This window comes from Hemibagrus wyckioides, linkage group LG15 (assembly GCF_019097595.1).
Source record: "Hemibagrus wyckioides isolate EC202008001 linkage group LG15, SWU_Hwy_1.0, whole genome shotgun sequence".
Lineage (NCBI taxonomy): Eukaryota > Metazoa > Chordata > Actinopteri > Siluriformes > Bagridae > Hemibagrus > Hemibagrus wyckioides.
In genome coordinates, this window is record NC_080724.1 from 21,519,630 (window position 1) to 21,537,500 (window position 17,871).

The 17,871-nt window shown below is 39.6% G+C and overlaps 1 protein-coding gene across 1 annotated transcript in view; it reads left to right on the forward strand.

Annotated features, from left to right (window-relative positions):
* Positions 1-431: 431 nt before the first annotated feature.
* Positions 432-17,871, forward strand: part of LOC131365890 (putative uncharacterized protein DDB_G0290521) — a 53,070-nt gene continuing 35,630 nt past the window's right edge. Inside the window, exons 1-4 of the mRNA XM_058409804.1 lie at positions 432-445; positions 5,931-6,134; positions 9,837-9,936; positions 12,555-12,659. Coding sequence (XP_058265787.1) covers positions 432-445; positions 5,931-6,134; positions 9,837-9,936; positions 12,555-12,659 — 423 coding nt within the window. The remainder of the gene's footprint in view (positions 446-5,930; positions 6,135-9,836; positions 9,937-12,554; positions 12,660-17,871) is intronic.

Consider the following 17,871-nt stretch of genomic DNA (forward strand, 5'->3'; position numbering starts at 1 on the left):
CCATCACAATTTGGCCCTTTTGGTCAAACTCGCTCAAATCCTTACACTTGTCCATTTTTCCTGCTTCTAACATCAACTTTGAGGACAAAATGTTCACCTGCTGCGTAATATATCCCACCCACTAACAGGGGCCATGATGAGGAGATCATCAGTCTTATTCACTTCACGGGTCACTGGTCATAATGTTATGCCTGATATATATGTAAACATAAAGTTGAATCTAATCTAATCTAATTAATATCTGAGATCATTAGCAGTCATTTTCTCACCGTATGAGCGTTTATTTTTGCCTCTAAAGTGCGTTAGAATCGTGTGAGACGAAATTCACGAGAGGGGAAACGGGTTAAAAAGGAAGTATTTAATAGTACAAACCCTCACATATTTTTGGTTGATAATTTCATTCTCACTTCCTTATTTATTCTGACTCAGGGATGTGGAGCTCCTGGTATGTAACTCGAGGTGACTCATGTCATCTAGGGCACGTAAATAAAAGAGTCGGAAAGTACCTGACTTTCACCGGCTTCCATTTATTCAAAATTGGGTTGCTATATTCAGGAATGTTTACAACAGAGTTGTGACATCTCATATACCCTCCATTATTGTTTACACTCATCTCCATAAGTATTGGCACCCTTCAGGAACTGTTAGGAGGAATGACTGGCCATGGTTCATGTTTTTGAGAACAAACATGGGGATGCTCTGCAGTTTCACTTTCTTTTCTTGGGGTTTTTGGTTGTGAAATGCTGGTTTCAAAATTATTGGCACCCTGACTATTAAATATGTTATTCATCTCCTTCGTTCCTTGCTGCTATCAGCTGGAAGTCAGGTTAGAGTTAAAGCAAATCTTAACACTAAAATTTGTGTGTTGTATCAAGAGAACAGGGATTACACTGAAATTTTAAAAGACAATGAAATAAAAACTACATTAAATAAAAGTAGCACTCGTCAAGGTCTTAGGTCTTAGGCAGATCCTCAGTCTTCTCTATGCAGAGCAATCAATGTATATACATATATATTCCATCAATATACCCCCATGATCAAAAGTTTGTGCATCCCTGACACCCCATCACACTCATGCAGTATGTCCTTCGCTGTTATAATAAGCTCCATTCTTAATTCCTTTGGCATGCTGGAACAGGTCTGGACTCTAATGAGACGTCTTTGTGGTGCAGAAGAAGTGCATATGGGTGTGATAGTCAGGGGTGCAAATACTTTTGGATATATATGTGTGTGGTTTGCATATGTTGCATAAGAATGTATGACCATACATGACCACTGTACAGTGGAACCTCGGTATACGCATTTAATTTGATCAGGAAGCGAGTTTTTAAGGTGAAAATTTGTATTGGGAAACATGAATCTTCCCAACAGAAATAATGTAAATACAGATCCGTCCCAGCAAAGATACCAAATTGTTTTTACACATCTGAGGGTTAAGGGCTTTGCTCAGGGGCCTAATAGTGGCAGTTTGGTGGACCTGGGATTCAAACTCACAACCTTCTGATAAGTAAGCCAACACCTTAACCACTAATCTACTACATCATCACTACAGCTACTGGGTTTTATTGATGCACTGTGTCCATGATTAATCTGAAACAGGAGAAACGATTTCCTGTCAATCAGACTGCAAGTAAAAAAAAATTTAAATGTCTTATGATGGTCCATGGTGAGTCCAACAAATAAAGACCTGGATAATTCAACATTCCACGCAAGCATTTTAATCACCGTGAATATTTTTTCTTCAGCAGTGCCAATACTTTATGTGTAAATTCACTGCCTGCTGGTCAGGTCCAGTGCAGCATGTGTTCGGTTCATTCACCGGCGGTTATGCAGGAAACCCACGGCTCGTGATGCATCACCCAGGCACGAGAGCTCTGGTTATATTTACGTTTTTTCTTTTTTTAATCTCGGCATGAGGCTGCGTGTGTGTGTGTGTGTGTGTGTGAAGTGTGCCGCGTCCACCACTTCCTGTGTCCGTTGTTTCCTCTCCGTTTCCTGTGACTCAGAGTCAACTCACGGCTAATGAGTCAGTCCTCCTCCTCCTCCATTTACACACATAAAGGAAACAGAGACTCTCCGTAGCTTCTCCCCCGTGTCTCTCAGTACAACAGTATCCTTGGCTGCTTGTGTGTGTGTGTGTGTAGGTGAGTCACTTCCAGATCTCACACGAGCCAGAAGCTACTCTGGGGAATACCAGGAGTTGGATTTTTGGATCCTAAAAATGGACAGAAAGAAAAGTGTGTGTGTGTGTGAGTGTGTGTCTGTGTGTGTGTGTGAACATAGGATAACCATATAGGGAGAGTGGGGGAGGGGTGGAGATGCCACATGGCTGAAGGAACTCGAGACCACCCGAGAGCTGGTCTAGGCTTTGTAGTACTGCTGTGTGTGTGTGTGGTGTGTGTGTGTGTGTGTGTGTAATCCTACATGCATGATAAAGCTTGTCTCTAGCCATTATGAAGCAAATTAGCTTTTGATGCTTGTCTCCTCGGTGTGGTTAGACCAACAGACGATGGCTGTTAGCTCTCTAATGTGCAACAGTAACAACACAATGGTGGACTGGAACACACACACACACACACACACACATGAAACAGTGTCTGTTTGTTTATTTTCTAATGAAAAGCCTTTTAAATCATTAAACACACTTAAAATACCATTATGTATAAAATCTCTGCTAGTCTAAGTAGTTAGCAAGCTAGCTAAGTGCTAGCTCGAATTCGACACATGGGTGGGATTTAAGTATCATTACTTCATTAGTCCTTATTGATTGAGTCACTTTTTCAGTCAAATCTATTGCAATATATAAAAAACCACAGCTGTATCTACTAACTGTGGCTAGGTTAGCTTGCTAGTTAGCTAGGGCTCAGGTTATATGGCTAATTGTCTACAAAGGCAAAACAAAAACATGCAAAGCTCATAGCTAATGGAGTTTCTTCACTGATAATTATTTTTTAGGGAGACAAAATCATTCAAGTGCTTTCTTTAAAAACATTTGCACCCAAACCTGAAGATTTTTGCCTTAATCTGAATTAGCCATATAATTAGCATGAACTAGCCGACGAAGCGTAGTTAGCCATCAAATTCCCAAACGTCTAGAGCTTCACTATTCAAGCCATTTCATATCTATCTACAAATTAGCCATAGTGAAATGTGCATACATTAGCTTTTTATTTATTTTTAATGTAATCAATTAAATGAGACAAAATGTAGAAATAGCTTTTATGTCTTCGATAGATGTTATTTGTGCTTAGCATTCCTGTTTCCTTCACCAGATTGAAGCTTTAGTCATGCTAACTAATGCTAGTACATATGCCAGGCTGTCAGTTAGCTGCTAAATGAGCTAAAATGCACTCATTTTGAGCTGGGTATGTTGTTCCAAACTGTACATCCTTGCAGTGTGTGTGTGTGTGTGTGAGAAACTCACACAGAGCCCATGTTGACCTCATTCAGGTGTGTCTGTCTCACAGTCTGTGTCTTGGTATTGTTTTACCTGCATGACTGCATCAGGTATCATTGTACTGAAAGGCTGTGTTTACACAAGGATCGCTAACGGATAGAAAATTAGCGCAGCGTTAACTAAGCTTTAAAGCAGTTCATAACAATAACCGTAATCGGATTTAGAAGATGAGTAACTCACTTTTCCGGCATTTCATGACAGCGATTTAGCTTCTGTGACTAACGCAGCTAATTCTCACGGCCGAGTCGAACGTGTTTAATCACGCAGAAGCCGACGAGATCCGAGAGAGATGACGCTGCGCTACATACTTTGAAGCATTTCATTTCAGACTAAAACCAGTTTCTGTATCATTTAATTTATTTATTAATTACACGTTAGACTGCTAGAGCAAATACGCACAGGAATTTCAAATAGGAAAAAGAACAAGTTACAAATTTTAGAGAGATATTGGTCAAAATCTCAGCCACATTTTTTGTTATTACTCATTCAAATGCCATGTGATTTTAGAAAGATAATCAACCTCCCAAAAATTTCTTTCCTGAAGTGCTTTATTCCTCTTATACCATAGCAGTTTACCATCAGTTCATTAAAATCAACAACAAATGATGATCTCTTTACAGTAACGGAGCTGTTCCTTTTTCTTGCTTGTGTGATAGCAGATATAAACAGTCCTTCCTTCACCGGCTTCACAATTCTGTATCTTAAAGTTAAGAGGGAGAGAAGACAAAACCACAAAAAAAACACTGCTTTTTGCTCGTTTTATTACTGGAAAATCTTACTAACCATTTCAGTGCACTAAAACTGGAGACTCCTTATTTGCTAAATGTCAAATAAACACGTTTCACTGAACAGAAACATTAGCCACTCTAACTGAAAGATGAGATGACATTAGATGAGATGAGATGAGATTAGATAAAACAAAACAATATAAGAAAAGACAAGATTAGACAAATAAGACAAGATAATATGAGATAAGATAAGACAAGATAACAATATAAGATAAGACAAGATAAAATAAGACAACATAAGATAATATGAGATCAAATAAGATAAAAAGATAAGACAAGACCAGATAAGATAAGACAAAATAAGACAAGATAAGATAAGGACAAGATAAGATAAGATAAGACAAGATAAGATAATATAAGACAAGATAAGACAAAATAAAACATGTTAAAGATAGGACAAGATAAAATAAGATAAGCTAAGACAAAGATAAGATAAGACAAGATAACTTTATTAATCCGGAAGGAAATTCTTTTGCCAGAGACTGCTTCAGATGACAAGAAAAATCAACATAAATGAAATATTCTGTAGAAGTAGAAAGAAGGTTCTAGGGAACTAAGAACACATTGCGCATGATGTGATATTGCATGTGGTATGATGGTATGATGGTATGAAAGGTAGTTTTGCAGAAATAAATCACGAAAATCTCAAGCTCTGATGAGTTCCACCATGTACACACCGGGTTAATGATCTTCCCCTGAACATTATTTTACCCGAGGAGATTTCTTTAAAACCGTGATCTAGACTGAAATATTAAAACTGGGATTCATCTGCGTTCATTCTACTCCGTAATCACACGACCGTTCACCCCTTTGAGAGGTGTGAAGTTCTCCGCTAGGGTTCTGTATCGGTTCTACTCACCATGACAAAAAACTGAACACGCCTCTGACTGCCTGCATTCAACCTGACCTGAATGACTGAAGACCTTCCCAGACCTCAGGTGTGATATCCCTCATTCCTGACTATGTAACGCGATAGGCCTACAGGGGTTAACGTTTCATCCTCATTTGCAACACAATCCACGGCCGCTAGCTGCGTCTGAGCCGCCGACGGCTCACGTTATATCGCCTTTTCTCCCCCCAGCTTGGTCACCTTCTTTGAAGAGAAATTTTACCTCTACAAAGAAAGAAAGAAAGAAAGAAAGAAAGAAAGAAAGAAAGAAAGAAAGAAAGAAAGAAAGAAAGAAAGAAAGAAAGAAAGAAAGAAAGAAAGAAAGAAAGAAAGAAAGAAAGAAAGAAAGAAAGAAAAAGAAAGAAAGAAAGAAGACGTGAAAAACAAAAGGTGGTTTCAGGATTTATTTACGTTCAAACCGTTTGATTTAAAGGCTGTTGGACTTCCTGATTGGACACGCCTTTATTTTTGTGTTCAAATCAGAAATAGAGTTTATCCATCTATCTGTCTGTCTGTCTGTCTGTCTGTCTATCTATCTATCTATCTATCTGATCGGACATGCCTTTATTTTTGTGTTCAAATCTAAAAATAGATTTTGTCTATACAAAAAGATATCTATCTAAAGCATTTTACATTTCATGTCATGTCATGTCATATAGCAGATGCCCTTTTCCACAGTGACTTACAATTCATCTCATTTTGCGCAGCAGCGGCAGTTTGGTGGACCTAGGATCCAAACTCACAACCTTCTGACCAGTTGTCTAACACCTTAACCACTAACCTGCCCCATCCCCAGCCCCATCCCCAGCCCCATCCCCAGCCCCATCCCCAGCCCCATCCCCAGCCCCAGCCCCAGCCCCAGCCCCATCCCCAGCCCCATCCCCAGCCCCAGCCCCATCCCCAGCCCCAGCCCCATCCCCAGCCCCAGCCCCAGCCCCAGCCCCAGCCCCAGCCCCAGCCATCCGGGTTCTATTCGGGATGTATTCCTGCCTCATGCCCAGTGTTCTAGATAGATAGATAGATAGATAGATAGATAGACAGACAGACAGACAGACAGACAGACAGACAGACAGACAGACAGACAGACAGACAGATAGATAGATAGCTTATTCATCCCAGTGAATATTATCATACTATCATCCCAATGGGAAATTTTCAGGGATAAAGAACATTTTCATAAAGTTTCTACATTCTCAAAAACAAAAGAAAGCATATTAAACTTTCCCTTTTCTTCTTGATGGAGTGTTCACCTTCTGTCCCTTTCATTTGTATATTTTTTATTTTATTTTTAAGGCACATATAGTACATGATTATAACTGAAGCTAATCAAGGTTTGAGAGAGACAGAAAGAGCTCAAGATCTCATTTTGTTATGAAGTATATAAATAAAATGCTTTTTTTTTTTTAAAAAAATTAAAACATTTTTTTTATTATTATGGTAAATAAACAGACTCGGTGCTGAACATTATCTCAGAGGTATTATCTTGTTTATCTTGAATTGGATGGCTGTAATCTAAACAAAAACATACAAAATTAAAAAAAAAGATAAGCAAATATTCTAATTCTGTATTAAATACTAAAAAAAATTATGATTGTTTTAAATAGATCTAAATAATGAGGTGATTTGAGTAGTTTCTTTCTTTCTTTCTTTCTTTCTTTCTTTCTTTCTTTCAGAATCTAACAGGTTCTGTGTATTAAAGACTGCAAAAAGTTAGTGTACCATACGAGAAATACCAAAACATCAACAAGGAAAAGTACCTGTATTTCTAATTTTTTTTCTTTTAAACCTACTCAACTTGCCTTGACTGCACTTGTTAACACATGTAATCAGCTTTCTTGCCAAAAATATTTCCACTGTATAACTTGCAATCTGCAGTGGTCAGTATCTATCAGAAGTGTCCTTTAAGTCCTGTGAGTTAGAGGACTTTAAGGATCTGCTGCTAACATCTTGGTGCTAGATCCCACAGCACACCTTCAGGGATCTAGTGGAGTCCATGCCTTGATGGGTCAGGGCTGATTTGGCAGCAAAAGGAGGACCGACACAATATTAGGCGGGTGGTCTTAATGTTATGCCTGATTGTTGTATATATCTCATCTAAATGTTAAGAAACTATCCTGTTAACATATTTATCTGTATGAGTTAGTAATGGTTACTCACTCAAGATTAAACAGAGCCAGTACAGAATGAAGCTTTAACATTAAAATAACAACAACCTATAGGATAAACTGATATTCCAATAGGATTTTAGGAAAACTGATCATAATTTGTTTTTAGAATGTCCAACATTAAAGCCCAAAACCATTCATATCTAAAATATTTGATCATATTTTTGGATACAGTGTACACAGTTTAGGTCTATAACATTTAGGGCCAAGTGAGGTTTGGATAAGGTGTAGAAATACACTATATTTCCAAAAGTTTTGGGACACCCCTCCAGATCAGGGGTCGGGCTCCGCCCCTTAGTTCCAGTGAAAGGAATGCTTAATGCTTCAGCTTCATACCAAGACAATTTGGACAATTTCATGCTCTTTGTGGGAACAGTTTGGGGATGACCCCTTCCTGTTCCAACATGACTGCACACCAGTGACCAAAGCAAGGTCCATAAAGACATGGATGAGTGAGTTTGGTGTGGAGGAACTTGACTGAGTCCTGACCTCAACCCCATAGAACACCTTTGGGATGAATTAGAGTGGAGACTGTGAGCCAGACCAAACGTTTTGGGACGACTGCCTTTACCTGCACATGGATGTAATATGGAGTTGTCCCGCCCTTTGCAGCTATAACAGCTTCAACTCTTCTGGGAAGGCTTTCCACAAGGTTTAGGACTGTGTTTATGGGAATTTTTAACCCTTCCACTAAAAACTCATTTGTGAGGTCAGGCACTGATGTCGTGATGATGAGAAGGTCTGGCTACATTGCAGTCTCTGCTCTAATTCATCCATCAAAGGTGTTCTATGGGGTTGAGGTCAGGAATCTGTGAAGTTCCTCCACACCAAACTCACTCATCCATGTCTTTATGGAGCTTGATTTGTGCACTGGTGTGCAGTCATGTTGGAACAGGAAGGGGTCATCCCCAAACTGTTCCCACAAAGTTGGGAGCATGAAATTGTCCAAAATGTCTTAAGAGTTTCTGAATTCAATGATTTGGAGTGGTGTCCCAAAACTTTTGGTAATACATCCGGTTTCTATACAAATAGACATGCTCAGGTGTGAGTCTCGAGTTCATAAACAATAATATTGAGGATGGCTTAAATCTCACGCCCTAACACCACCCCTCTCTGTAACACAAGGCAGGGCTCATTCCCATCCTCCCTCCCTCCCTCCCCCTAAGTGCACTCTCAGTCGGAAGCCCCTTTAAAATGGCCTGAAGGCGCCTTTTCTCCACTCACTTGAACACTGCACGCTTCCTGCGCGCTTTAGTCTCTATACATTTCTCCTCCTCACTGCGGCACCGCGTTCAGCTCACAAGGTAATTCCTTCTCTCTCTCTTTCTCTCTCTCTCTTTTCAATGCACGTTTTCTCATTTCCCCAAAAACCAAGTCCTATAAAGATTTTACTTTTTAACCCTTTGGGGGCTTTTATTGGATTTACACTTTTGAGTAATATGACTTATCAGAGAGAGAGAGAGAGAGGGTCGAGACGGAAAAAGCGCGAGGACTCAGAGTTTTTCATTGTAATTTCCGCTCTATTATTTATCACGGAACTTCATCCTTATATCTCTATATCTACTTCTAGATTATTGTTTTATTTATTCATACATATGATGCTTAGCTTGAGTTTGATGTTTTCATTCAACTTCATGTTGAAGTGATGCAGGCGGACTGTTGTTGTTTTTGTTGTGATGGTGATGGTGATGGTGTTAGTGTTTGGTTTTATTTATTTTGTTTGTTGTTGTTTTTAAAGGAAATGCTGCTTTTGAGTATTGTGCTTTCGGATAAACCTAATTACACTTAAGGTTTGAATGAACACCATTAAAAGCACTATGATTTCGAACAAACAAACAACTTTAAATATTCCGGTTTATTACTAACTGATAAACCTGTATTTTTTTACTCGGTTGCTTTTATGAAACTTCATACTGTTTAATTTCATTATGAAACACTTTGCGTTAGCAGGCTTTACAATATTAGGTTATAATTTCACTTGGTAGTAATGATGATGATGATGATGATGATGATGATGATGATAATATTCGGGGATTTTTTGTGGGGGTATTTGGGATTTTTGGGGGGTGTTTTTTTCAAATTATTCGAGTGGTTTGGGAATGAATAGTAAATTGTCAACAATAGCAGTTTGCTGTGTTGTATGTTGTTTTGTGGATTGTGCTTAAGAGGTGTTTTTAAAGAGGTGTTTTCTTCCTTTCTTCTTCTTCCTTTATTTTCTATTTTTTTACCCCAGGATTTAGTGCTTTGGAGAGTTTTATACAGCCTGTGTTAAGTTATATGTAATACATATGTGTATATATATATATTTAAAAAAAATACTCATCGTTTTTAATATTAACTCATTCTTTTTTTCAATAAAAGGATTTAAAGTGGTCCAGCTGTGAGTTTTTTCGGGATTTTTCGTGCTGTACTTGTGTTCTTATTGTTCTTTGTTTGCGCGCCAGTTTTCTTTGCACATGTTGCGTGTTCGAATTTCCGTCTCGCGTTTCTAAAAAACCAACTCCCCCTCCTCCTTCTCATTTATCTTGTACCTTCAGGGCTTCCGTAGCGGCACGGGGAGGTGGAGGTGTGGGGGGGTGGTTGGTATCGCAGCTGTACTTAAAACACCTCCAGTTAAAGCCGCGCGCGCGCGAGGAGGTATTTCACATTCTCTTGTTTTTATTTTTTTGCACGCTTTTATTGTGCGTTAATAATGCCAATGCGTGCTTGAGATAAAGAATATCGTAGCCGGGGAATGATTTCCGGAGCTGAGTTTGCAGGGTTTAGGAATTTTTCTCAGTATTTTTTGTTGTATTGTAAACAAACACGAGCCCGGTTATTAGCTAGCAAGCGACTAAATGCTAGCGTACTCGGCTCACCTTTCTGTATTTTATTTATTTATTGTTTATAATTGCAAAGCCGTGTCTCTATTAGTCTGAGTGATAAATCGACAACATCCCACTGTTTTTTGCGTTTATTTAATGTTTTTATTTTGAACCAGACTTTAATGCATCATTTGTCTCGTGCACAGTGTGTAGTTGTGGGTCAAACTACTGTGAAGAACTGGAGAAATTAAATATTATATATTAAATATATATTTTTAAGATTAAACCTTTAATGCATCGATTATCTGTATGTGTATCCTGATTCTTTAGCTGTTTTTAAACTTGAAATTGTGCAATAAATTAACTTTTAATTTTGCTCGAATGTCACACTTGAAGGCTAAAATAGCATGCGTAAAAAAAAAGAAAGAAAAATAATTCATGATTTGTTTACAATAAATTCCCAAACTATTCATGTCTAAAATTTGACAAAATATATTTTAGAACTTTTTTTTGTATACAATGTTCACAGTTTAGGTCCTAAAAAGGGGAAACGATTTAAATAAAAAAAATATATATATATTTTAAATTTATAATTTTATAGCATTATGCAAAGAGGGAAAAAAATTAAAATGTATATATTTTGTATTTAATTTTAAAGATGTTGAGTTTTATTTTTATTTGATGTAAAATGGCAAATAATTTAAATTATTAGATCATCTCAAATTGAATTTTTTTTTTTTATTTGTACAGTTTACACTGATGCATGATGCAAAGATGTTTTTTAAAAATGGGTAAAAATATTGTACATGGTCCACATTCATGGGCTATATATATACATTTTAAAAATGTCGAAAAACAAACAAAATTGTAGGTTAAACCTAGCTGTATACACATACCTAAACTAATACTTTTGAACCTGAACCTTTTGATTTTATCACACCTTTCGGTTGCCAGCATTTTCCCTCACTTGTAGATCCATCAGATTGTGTGTGTTTTCTTTGTCCAGCCGGCTTCTGGTCACCCCACAGATTTTTAACTGGATTCAGGTCTGGGTTTTGGCTAGCTCGTTCAATCTCGTTGGTCGTCTTTGGGTTAATGTGGATGTATGGGTCGTTGCAGAGAGGTGAAATTTCTTCTCTTCTACAGCTGAGGCTATGTCTACATTAATCTGGATAAATTTGAAAGCACCATATTTGGCTAAAAATGCTCCATGTCCACATTGTCGTTGGTCATCCACACTGAAAATGCTTTCGTCCCTGTTCTGTGCACGAGTGAGACGTAAGACTCTGTCATTTCCACCTGGTGTACAAAGCTCTAAAGTGTGATTCTACCACCATGCTGCTCTTTTGGTGAAGAGCATTGATTATCTTGGCACCTTTCAGGGGTTCGGATACACCCTGCTCAGAAAAAAAAGGTACAGTGGAGAGGCAACCCACAAAAAGAAATGGTTTTGTAGCTGGGGACCACAGACAGTTACCCTCTCTGTAACCTTCCTGACTGATTCATCTTTAAGTCTTGTACCATGAGGCAGCACCTGCAACCTGATGACACGTAGTCCAGCTCCTCCTGGATGGCATCATTCATATGTGGAGATCATAAGAAGATTGAAAAGTATGGAGGAGAGACCAGGTGATGTAGAGGGGCAACAAACCCAGCAGCAGGACCAGTATCTGCTCCTTTGTGTGAAGAGGAACTATAAGAGCACTGCCAGAACCTTACAAAATGACCTCCAGCAGGTTACTGGTGTACATGTTTCTGACCATCAGAAACAGACTTCATGAAGGCGCCATGAAGGCTCTAGTAGGACCTGTGCTCACTGCCCAGCGCAATGCAGCTTGACCACCAGAATTGGCAGTTCCACCTCTGGTGCTCTGTTCTCCTCACAGGTGAGAGCAGGTCCACTCTGAGTACATGTGGAGATGCTGTGGGGAACGCTATGCTGCCTGCAACATCATCCAGCATGACCGAACTGTTGGGACGGTGCATCAGTGGAATATCTTTGGAGGGTTGCACAGACAAGCCTCATGTGGAGTGTTTTCAATTCCTGGATGATTTGTGGCATTTATACCATAAACTGGCCCTTATGTTTCCCAAACTTGAGTCCAGTTCAGAACCTCTGGGATGGATGATCTGAAGCCTCTAAGATGCACCACAGACTGTCCAGGAGCTCACTTGATCCAGGTCTGAGAAGATCCTCCAGGACGCCATCTCGTACAGAGCGTGTCCAGATGTTGAGCATGTCCAGACATAGGGGTCATACACGATTTTTGGTTTCCACTGACCACGGTCACATCATTTTGTTCTCGACAAAAGACATGATGTTCATCAAGATCCAGTGTGTGATTTTGAGTGTTTCATTCTTTTGCATTAAGCAGCACATAAAAATGGACAGGATCTGAGCGACTTAGATTCTAATCTGTTCTAATCTCACCGTATTTTTCTTTACTCCAGAAAGAGACCATGAGCGAGACTGCCAAGGACAAGGGCGCCGTCTCTACTAAAGAGAAGGGCGGAGCCGAGAAGAGAGGCAGAGGCAGACCCCGAAAGAACCCACAGGTAAGGCAGAGAACTTCCTTGACGATGAGAGTTATGTGTGATCTAAATATCAGTTTTAATCCAGAGTTTAGAAACACACAAGCCAAAAAACAGCGATTAAAGGATGCAACCCCCCCCCCTTCTCATGCAAATTATGATGCAATTAATGAGAACAGGGGTGTGGCTATGCATATAGTATGCAAATTAAAGGAGCTTTACTTTATTCAGTCAGGGTTTTGGGGTCTTTGGTTTGAGCTGAAGCTCAGATCTTTCTAAACATGTCTGCCCCCCTAGTCTCTTGTCCCTCTCCTGTCCCCCTGTCCCTCTCTTGCCCCCCCCCCCACACTTTCTTGTCCCTGATCTCTAGTCTCTTCTCCCCCCTAGAGTCCTGTTCCTAGACTCATGTCCCCCCTAGAATCCTGTTCTTAGTCTCGTGTCCCCCTAGTCTTTTGTAATCCTAGTTTCCTAGTCTCTTGTCTTGAATGTTTGTGAATGATCACACAGCCATGCTCCAACCTCGAGCTGAAAGCCTTCATAGAAGTGAAGAGTGGAGCTGATTATATCTGGAAGGAGATGATAGACGTGTATTGTGAATCGGATGGTCAGGTGTCCACAAACGTGTCCACGATACTCCTGCAGTATTTGAAAGCTACTCCAAAAAAAATTCAATTTCTCCATGCTCATGCTCTGAGTTCTGATTTTGTTTTAACCAAATGACAGTGTGATACACAAATCCCCCGGGATCACACGCACGCTCGCCATGAATTTCCATTCATGAGCTGGAGATGGGCAGCTGAAAGTGACCATGAGTCTACTGAGTGTAATAAAGTGAGGATCTGGATTTGTTAATGGGTACAAAAGTCACCTCTCTCTCTGTGTCTGTCTCTCTTTCTTGCTGTGTGTATCTGTCTATCTCTCTTGCTGTCTCTCTCTTTCCCTCTCTTGCTGACTGTGTCTCTGTATCTGTCTGTCTCTCTTGCTGTCTCTCCCTTGCTTGCTGACTCTCTCTCTCTCTCGCGCTCTCTCTATTTCCCAGCACAATCAATGTGGAATTGTCCGGCATCTGATCTCACACTCTACACAACTTTCCTTTTCTGTCTTTCTCTCTATCAATCTGTCTCTCTCTTGCTGTCTCTTGTTGTCTTTCTTTCTCCCTCCCTCACGCTTTCTATCTATCTATCTATCTATCTATCTATCTATCTATCTATCTCACTGTCTCTCTTCCTCTCTTGCTGCCTCTCTCTCTCTCGCTCTCTCTCTCTCTCGGTCGGGGGTTGGGGAGGAGAAACTAATTTTATAAAGCTGTATTAAGGAGCTGGTTTGTGGAAGTCATTGAACACATATTTAATGCTAGTGTTTAATAAATTATTCATCAGTTCATGACCGGTCTCTCTCACGTGGAGCTCGTTTATCAGCACCAAGAGGTGAAGGATCAGAGACCTCGTCATGACTAATCATTACTGTATCATTAACTTCACCGTAATAAGTCATAGTTGTGTGTAAAACGTTTGCAGGGTGAGTCAGGCGACATTCATCACTGATAGCTAGAAGAAAAAAAGAAGGCTTTAATAAACATTTTTCTGCTACATACAATAAAAATGACTCTAAGGACAGGTCTGCCTCAGGTGTTTATTACTCACTGTTTATTTGTGACTATTAATCATCATCATCATGCCGCTTATCCCAAATCCCCAAAGATTTAAAAACATTATCCGATGAATCGCTTAATTATACGCCCGGCTCAGGTGCTCTTGTGTATCTGCCCTGAGTGTGTGATTAGTCACCGTGTTCGCAAGGCTAGCAGTTCCTGTTCTGCGTTGACTTGGCAAGCGTGTTCATACGTGTTCGTGTGCACTGTAGGCATGTTGTAGAGAAGAACTACACACACACACACACACGCACACGCACGCACGCGCGCGCGCGCGTTGTTGTGTGGATTCGGTGAATCTTGTAGCAGTTTTTGAGCAATCCCAGACAATATACCGCTAATAGTCTAATCTTCTGCCAACCCCCCACCGTCTCCTATGCCCGTCCCTCTTTTGTCCCCCTAGTCTCCTGCCCTCCTAGTCTTGTGTCCCCCTAGTCCCTCCTAGCCTCCTGTCCCTCTAGTTTCTTGTCCCACTATTCCCCTTAGTCTCCTGTCCCTCCTAGTCTCCTGTCCTAGTCTGCATGTAGCATCATTAATTCCTCAACAACATGGGGACGCTCATCCCTGCTTTGTGTTTGTTTTCAGTGTTTAGTTGTTGTGGGTGACGGCTCGTGTTTTGTTGACGGTGTTTCCTTCTCGGTCTCCGTCTCAGCCCGGTGAACCTCGCCCGAATCTACACTCGGCTTTCCTCCGTGCTTGATGCACTTGGAGGAATTTGGCAGCTGAGCGCTCCGTGCCACCTGTTGGTCTTAAAGTAGCAGCCGGTGTCAGTTGCGCTGACCTTGAACACTGCTTTCTTTGTGTAGTAACAAAGTCTTCCTGTTAAAAGATTACGTACGGACAAACACCCGCAATCAGTCCATAAAAAACTTGGAGAGAAAGACGCGCTTATCGCTTTGTTTAAGTAGACGGATCCCACCGCTTACTAAACCACGTCACGCCACCGGCGCTAAACCTGGGGACCTATGATTCGACCCGCATTCACTCTGACTGGAGCTACTGGAGCTTTCAGAGTTTATTAACTTTATTTACATACCCTTATAACCTCATATACCTCATAGACCTCATAACCTTATACTTCATAACCCTTTTAAAAATTTATTACTTATATAAACTTATATAGTTTTAATATTGTATAACATAAACTGACTCTCGCCATGAATATAGCCACAGAAGCTGGCATGGCATTAAAAAAGAAAGACCTCATAATCCCATATACCTCATAACCTTTAAATCTCAACCTTATAACCTCATAATCTTCTCTCATATGCCATAACCACATATACTTCATAAACCTCATATACCTCATAACCTTACATACTTAATAACCTCTTAATCCCATAACTTTATATACCTCGTAACCTTATGTACCTCATATACTTCATAATCTCCTATAATCTCATAACCTTATATAGCCTTATGAACCCATATACTTCATAAACCTCATAAACATTTAATGTATAGTTTATAGCTAGAGACAGATCTGAGCACCTAAACAAACAAGTCCCCAATATTCCCTTATCAGATTACTTTCTTTTTTTATGATGTTTACATGTTAATAACACATTTAGTAGATTTATATGTTAATATATTTATACTTTCTTCTTCTTCTTCTTATTATTATTCTTTTATTTTACAACACAAATTCTGCATGTAAAAATTTTTTAAAGCTTACCTAAAAAAAAAAAAAGCGAGATTTATCAGATGGGGGGAAAAAATCAAACTATTTCTATTGTGTGTTTTATATTCAGACTGCAAAAACAAAAACACGATTATCTTTTCAATTCTACAGAAATCGAGCTCCATTTTTAACACGGTCATACAGTGTATTGTGATGCGACTGATGATATGGATAACTCCGCCCACTCTGATTTACTCACTAGATTAACTTCAGGAGTGATAGCTGAGTGATACGACCAGGATATACTATCACAATACTGGCTAACCTTTCTGATAAGCGATATCACTAAATTTGCTAACAAATGTCCAGCGTCTTAGAATCATCTCTCTCCACCTATCCCTATCTTCTGCATCCTCAACACTTGTATCTTCATATCCTCATTTATTCCATCCATATACCTCCTCTTTGGCCTTCCTCTTTTCCTCCTGCCTGGCAGCTCCATGTCCAACATTCTCCTACCTATATACTCACTCTCCCTCCTCTGAACATGTCCAAACCATCTTAATCTGTCCTCCCTAACTTTGTCCCCCAAACGTCCAACACGAGCTGTCCTTGTGTTGTACTCGTTCCTAATCCTGTCCAACCGTGTCCCTCCCAAAGAGAACCTCAACATCTTCAGCTCTGCTCCCTCCAGCTCTGACTCCTGTCTCTTCCTCAGTGACACAGTAGTAGCCTGTAGGATTCGGTGATGTCACCATGTCGTGTTCATACCATGATATCCAGCACCAATGGTTACAATCGTAGGTTTCGTACATTTTTGACCACGATGACGGACAAAACAAACAACAAACAAAAACCAGGTCATCTTTTTAAGGTGACACCCAGCTAATTTTTTGTTATCAGACGCCAAACAGCAAGCTACGTTGAGCTAAAATGTCCGGTTTTGTTTATTTCTTTGTATTTCACGCACAAAGAATCGGCGCGTTCCTTTTAACAATCCCGCGAGAGACTTTCTTCGATTTCGCAGAACCTCCTCAGATCAGTGAAAGTCAACGGCGGGTTTTTTCACGGCTTACTCATGCCACACTTCCTGTTTACTCTGCAACGCTTCTCTATGGTAACTCTCGCTCGCCCCAAAACCAAAACAAAACAAAAAGCGAGCACAAAAGCACCGCCTCAACGCAGACAGATTGGATGTTTTTTTTGCCCTGATGAGGTGATAACGTAATAAAGGAACATTAAAGTGCGTCAGGATCTGACGGGGTTAACCGCGTGTTTTCGCTCTGCTCATGACGACGCTTTGATCGTAAACAGAAGCTTAGACCGCAGATCTCGTTGCATGACATGATTTAAAGCTTGAGCGTCACGCACGCCGATTTCAGGGCCACGTGATTCTCCGAGGGATTTCTACTAAACTCCCCGAACAGAATGAGATGCAATTTCTAGAATATTTATGCAATATTCATGCAATATATAGATTAATATATAATAATATTAATAAATAATATAAATATAATAGTATAATTGACATATAATAATAAATAAATGAAATAAATGCATTACTTTTTAATTTTAATGTTTTTATTTTAATTGTATGAATTAAAAAGAGATCGGTTAAAGAATATTTTAGGATAAATTATAAAAAGTTGTCAAGTTGAAATTTAACAATAATAAAAAAAAAAATAATGTTGGTTTGTTTGTTTTTGTGTGTAATTATTTATTTATTTTATTTTATTTTTCCCCCTTTTCAAAACGTGAATTTGTGAAATCCCAGGATTCAGCTCGGGTCCTGTCCTGTGCTCACGTCCCCCACACACACGTGAATGACTATTTTGGCTGAAGGCTGACCTAAATCTGTGGTCATTTTAAAAAAAAAAAATAAAAATTTGAATATCACAGAATTTGCTGGAATTTGCGGATATTCCTGTGTTCGGAAAAATCCAGAAATCCTAAATGGTTTGAAG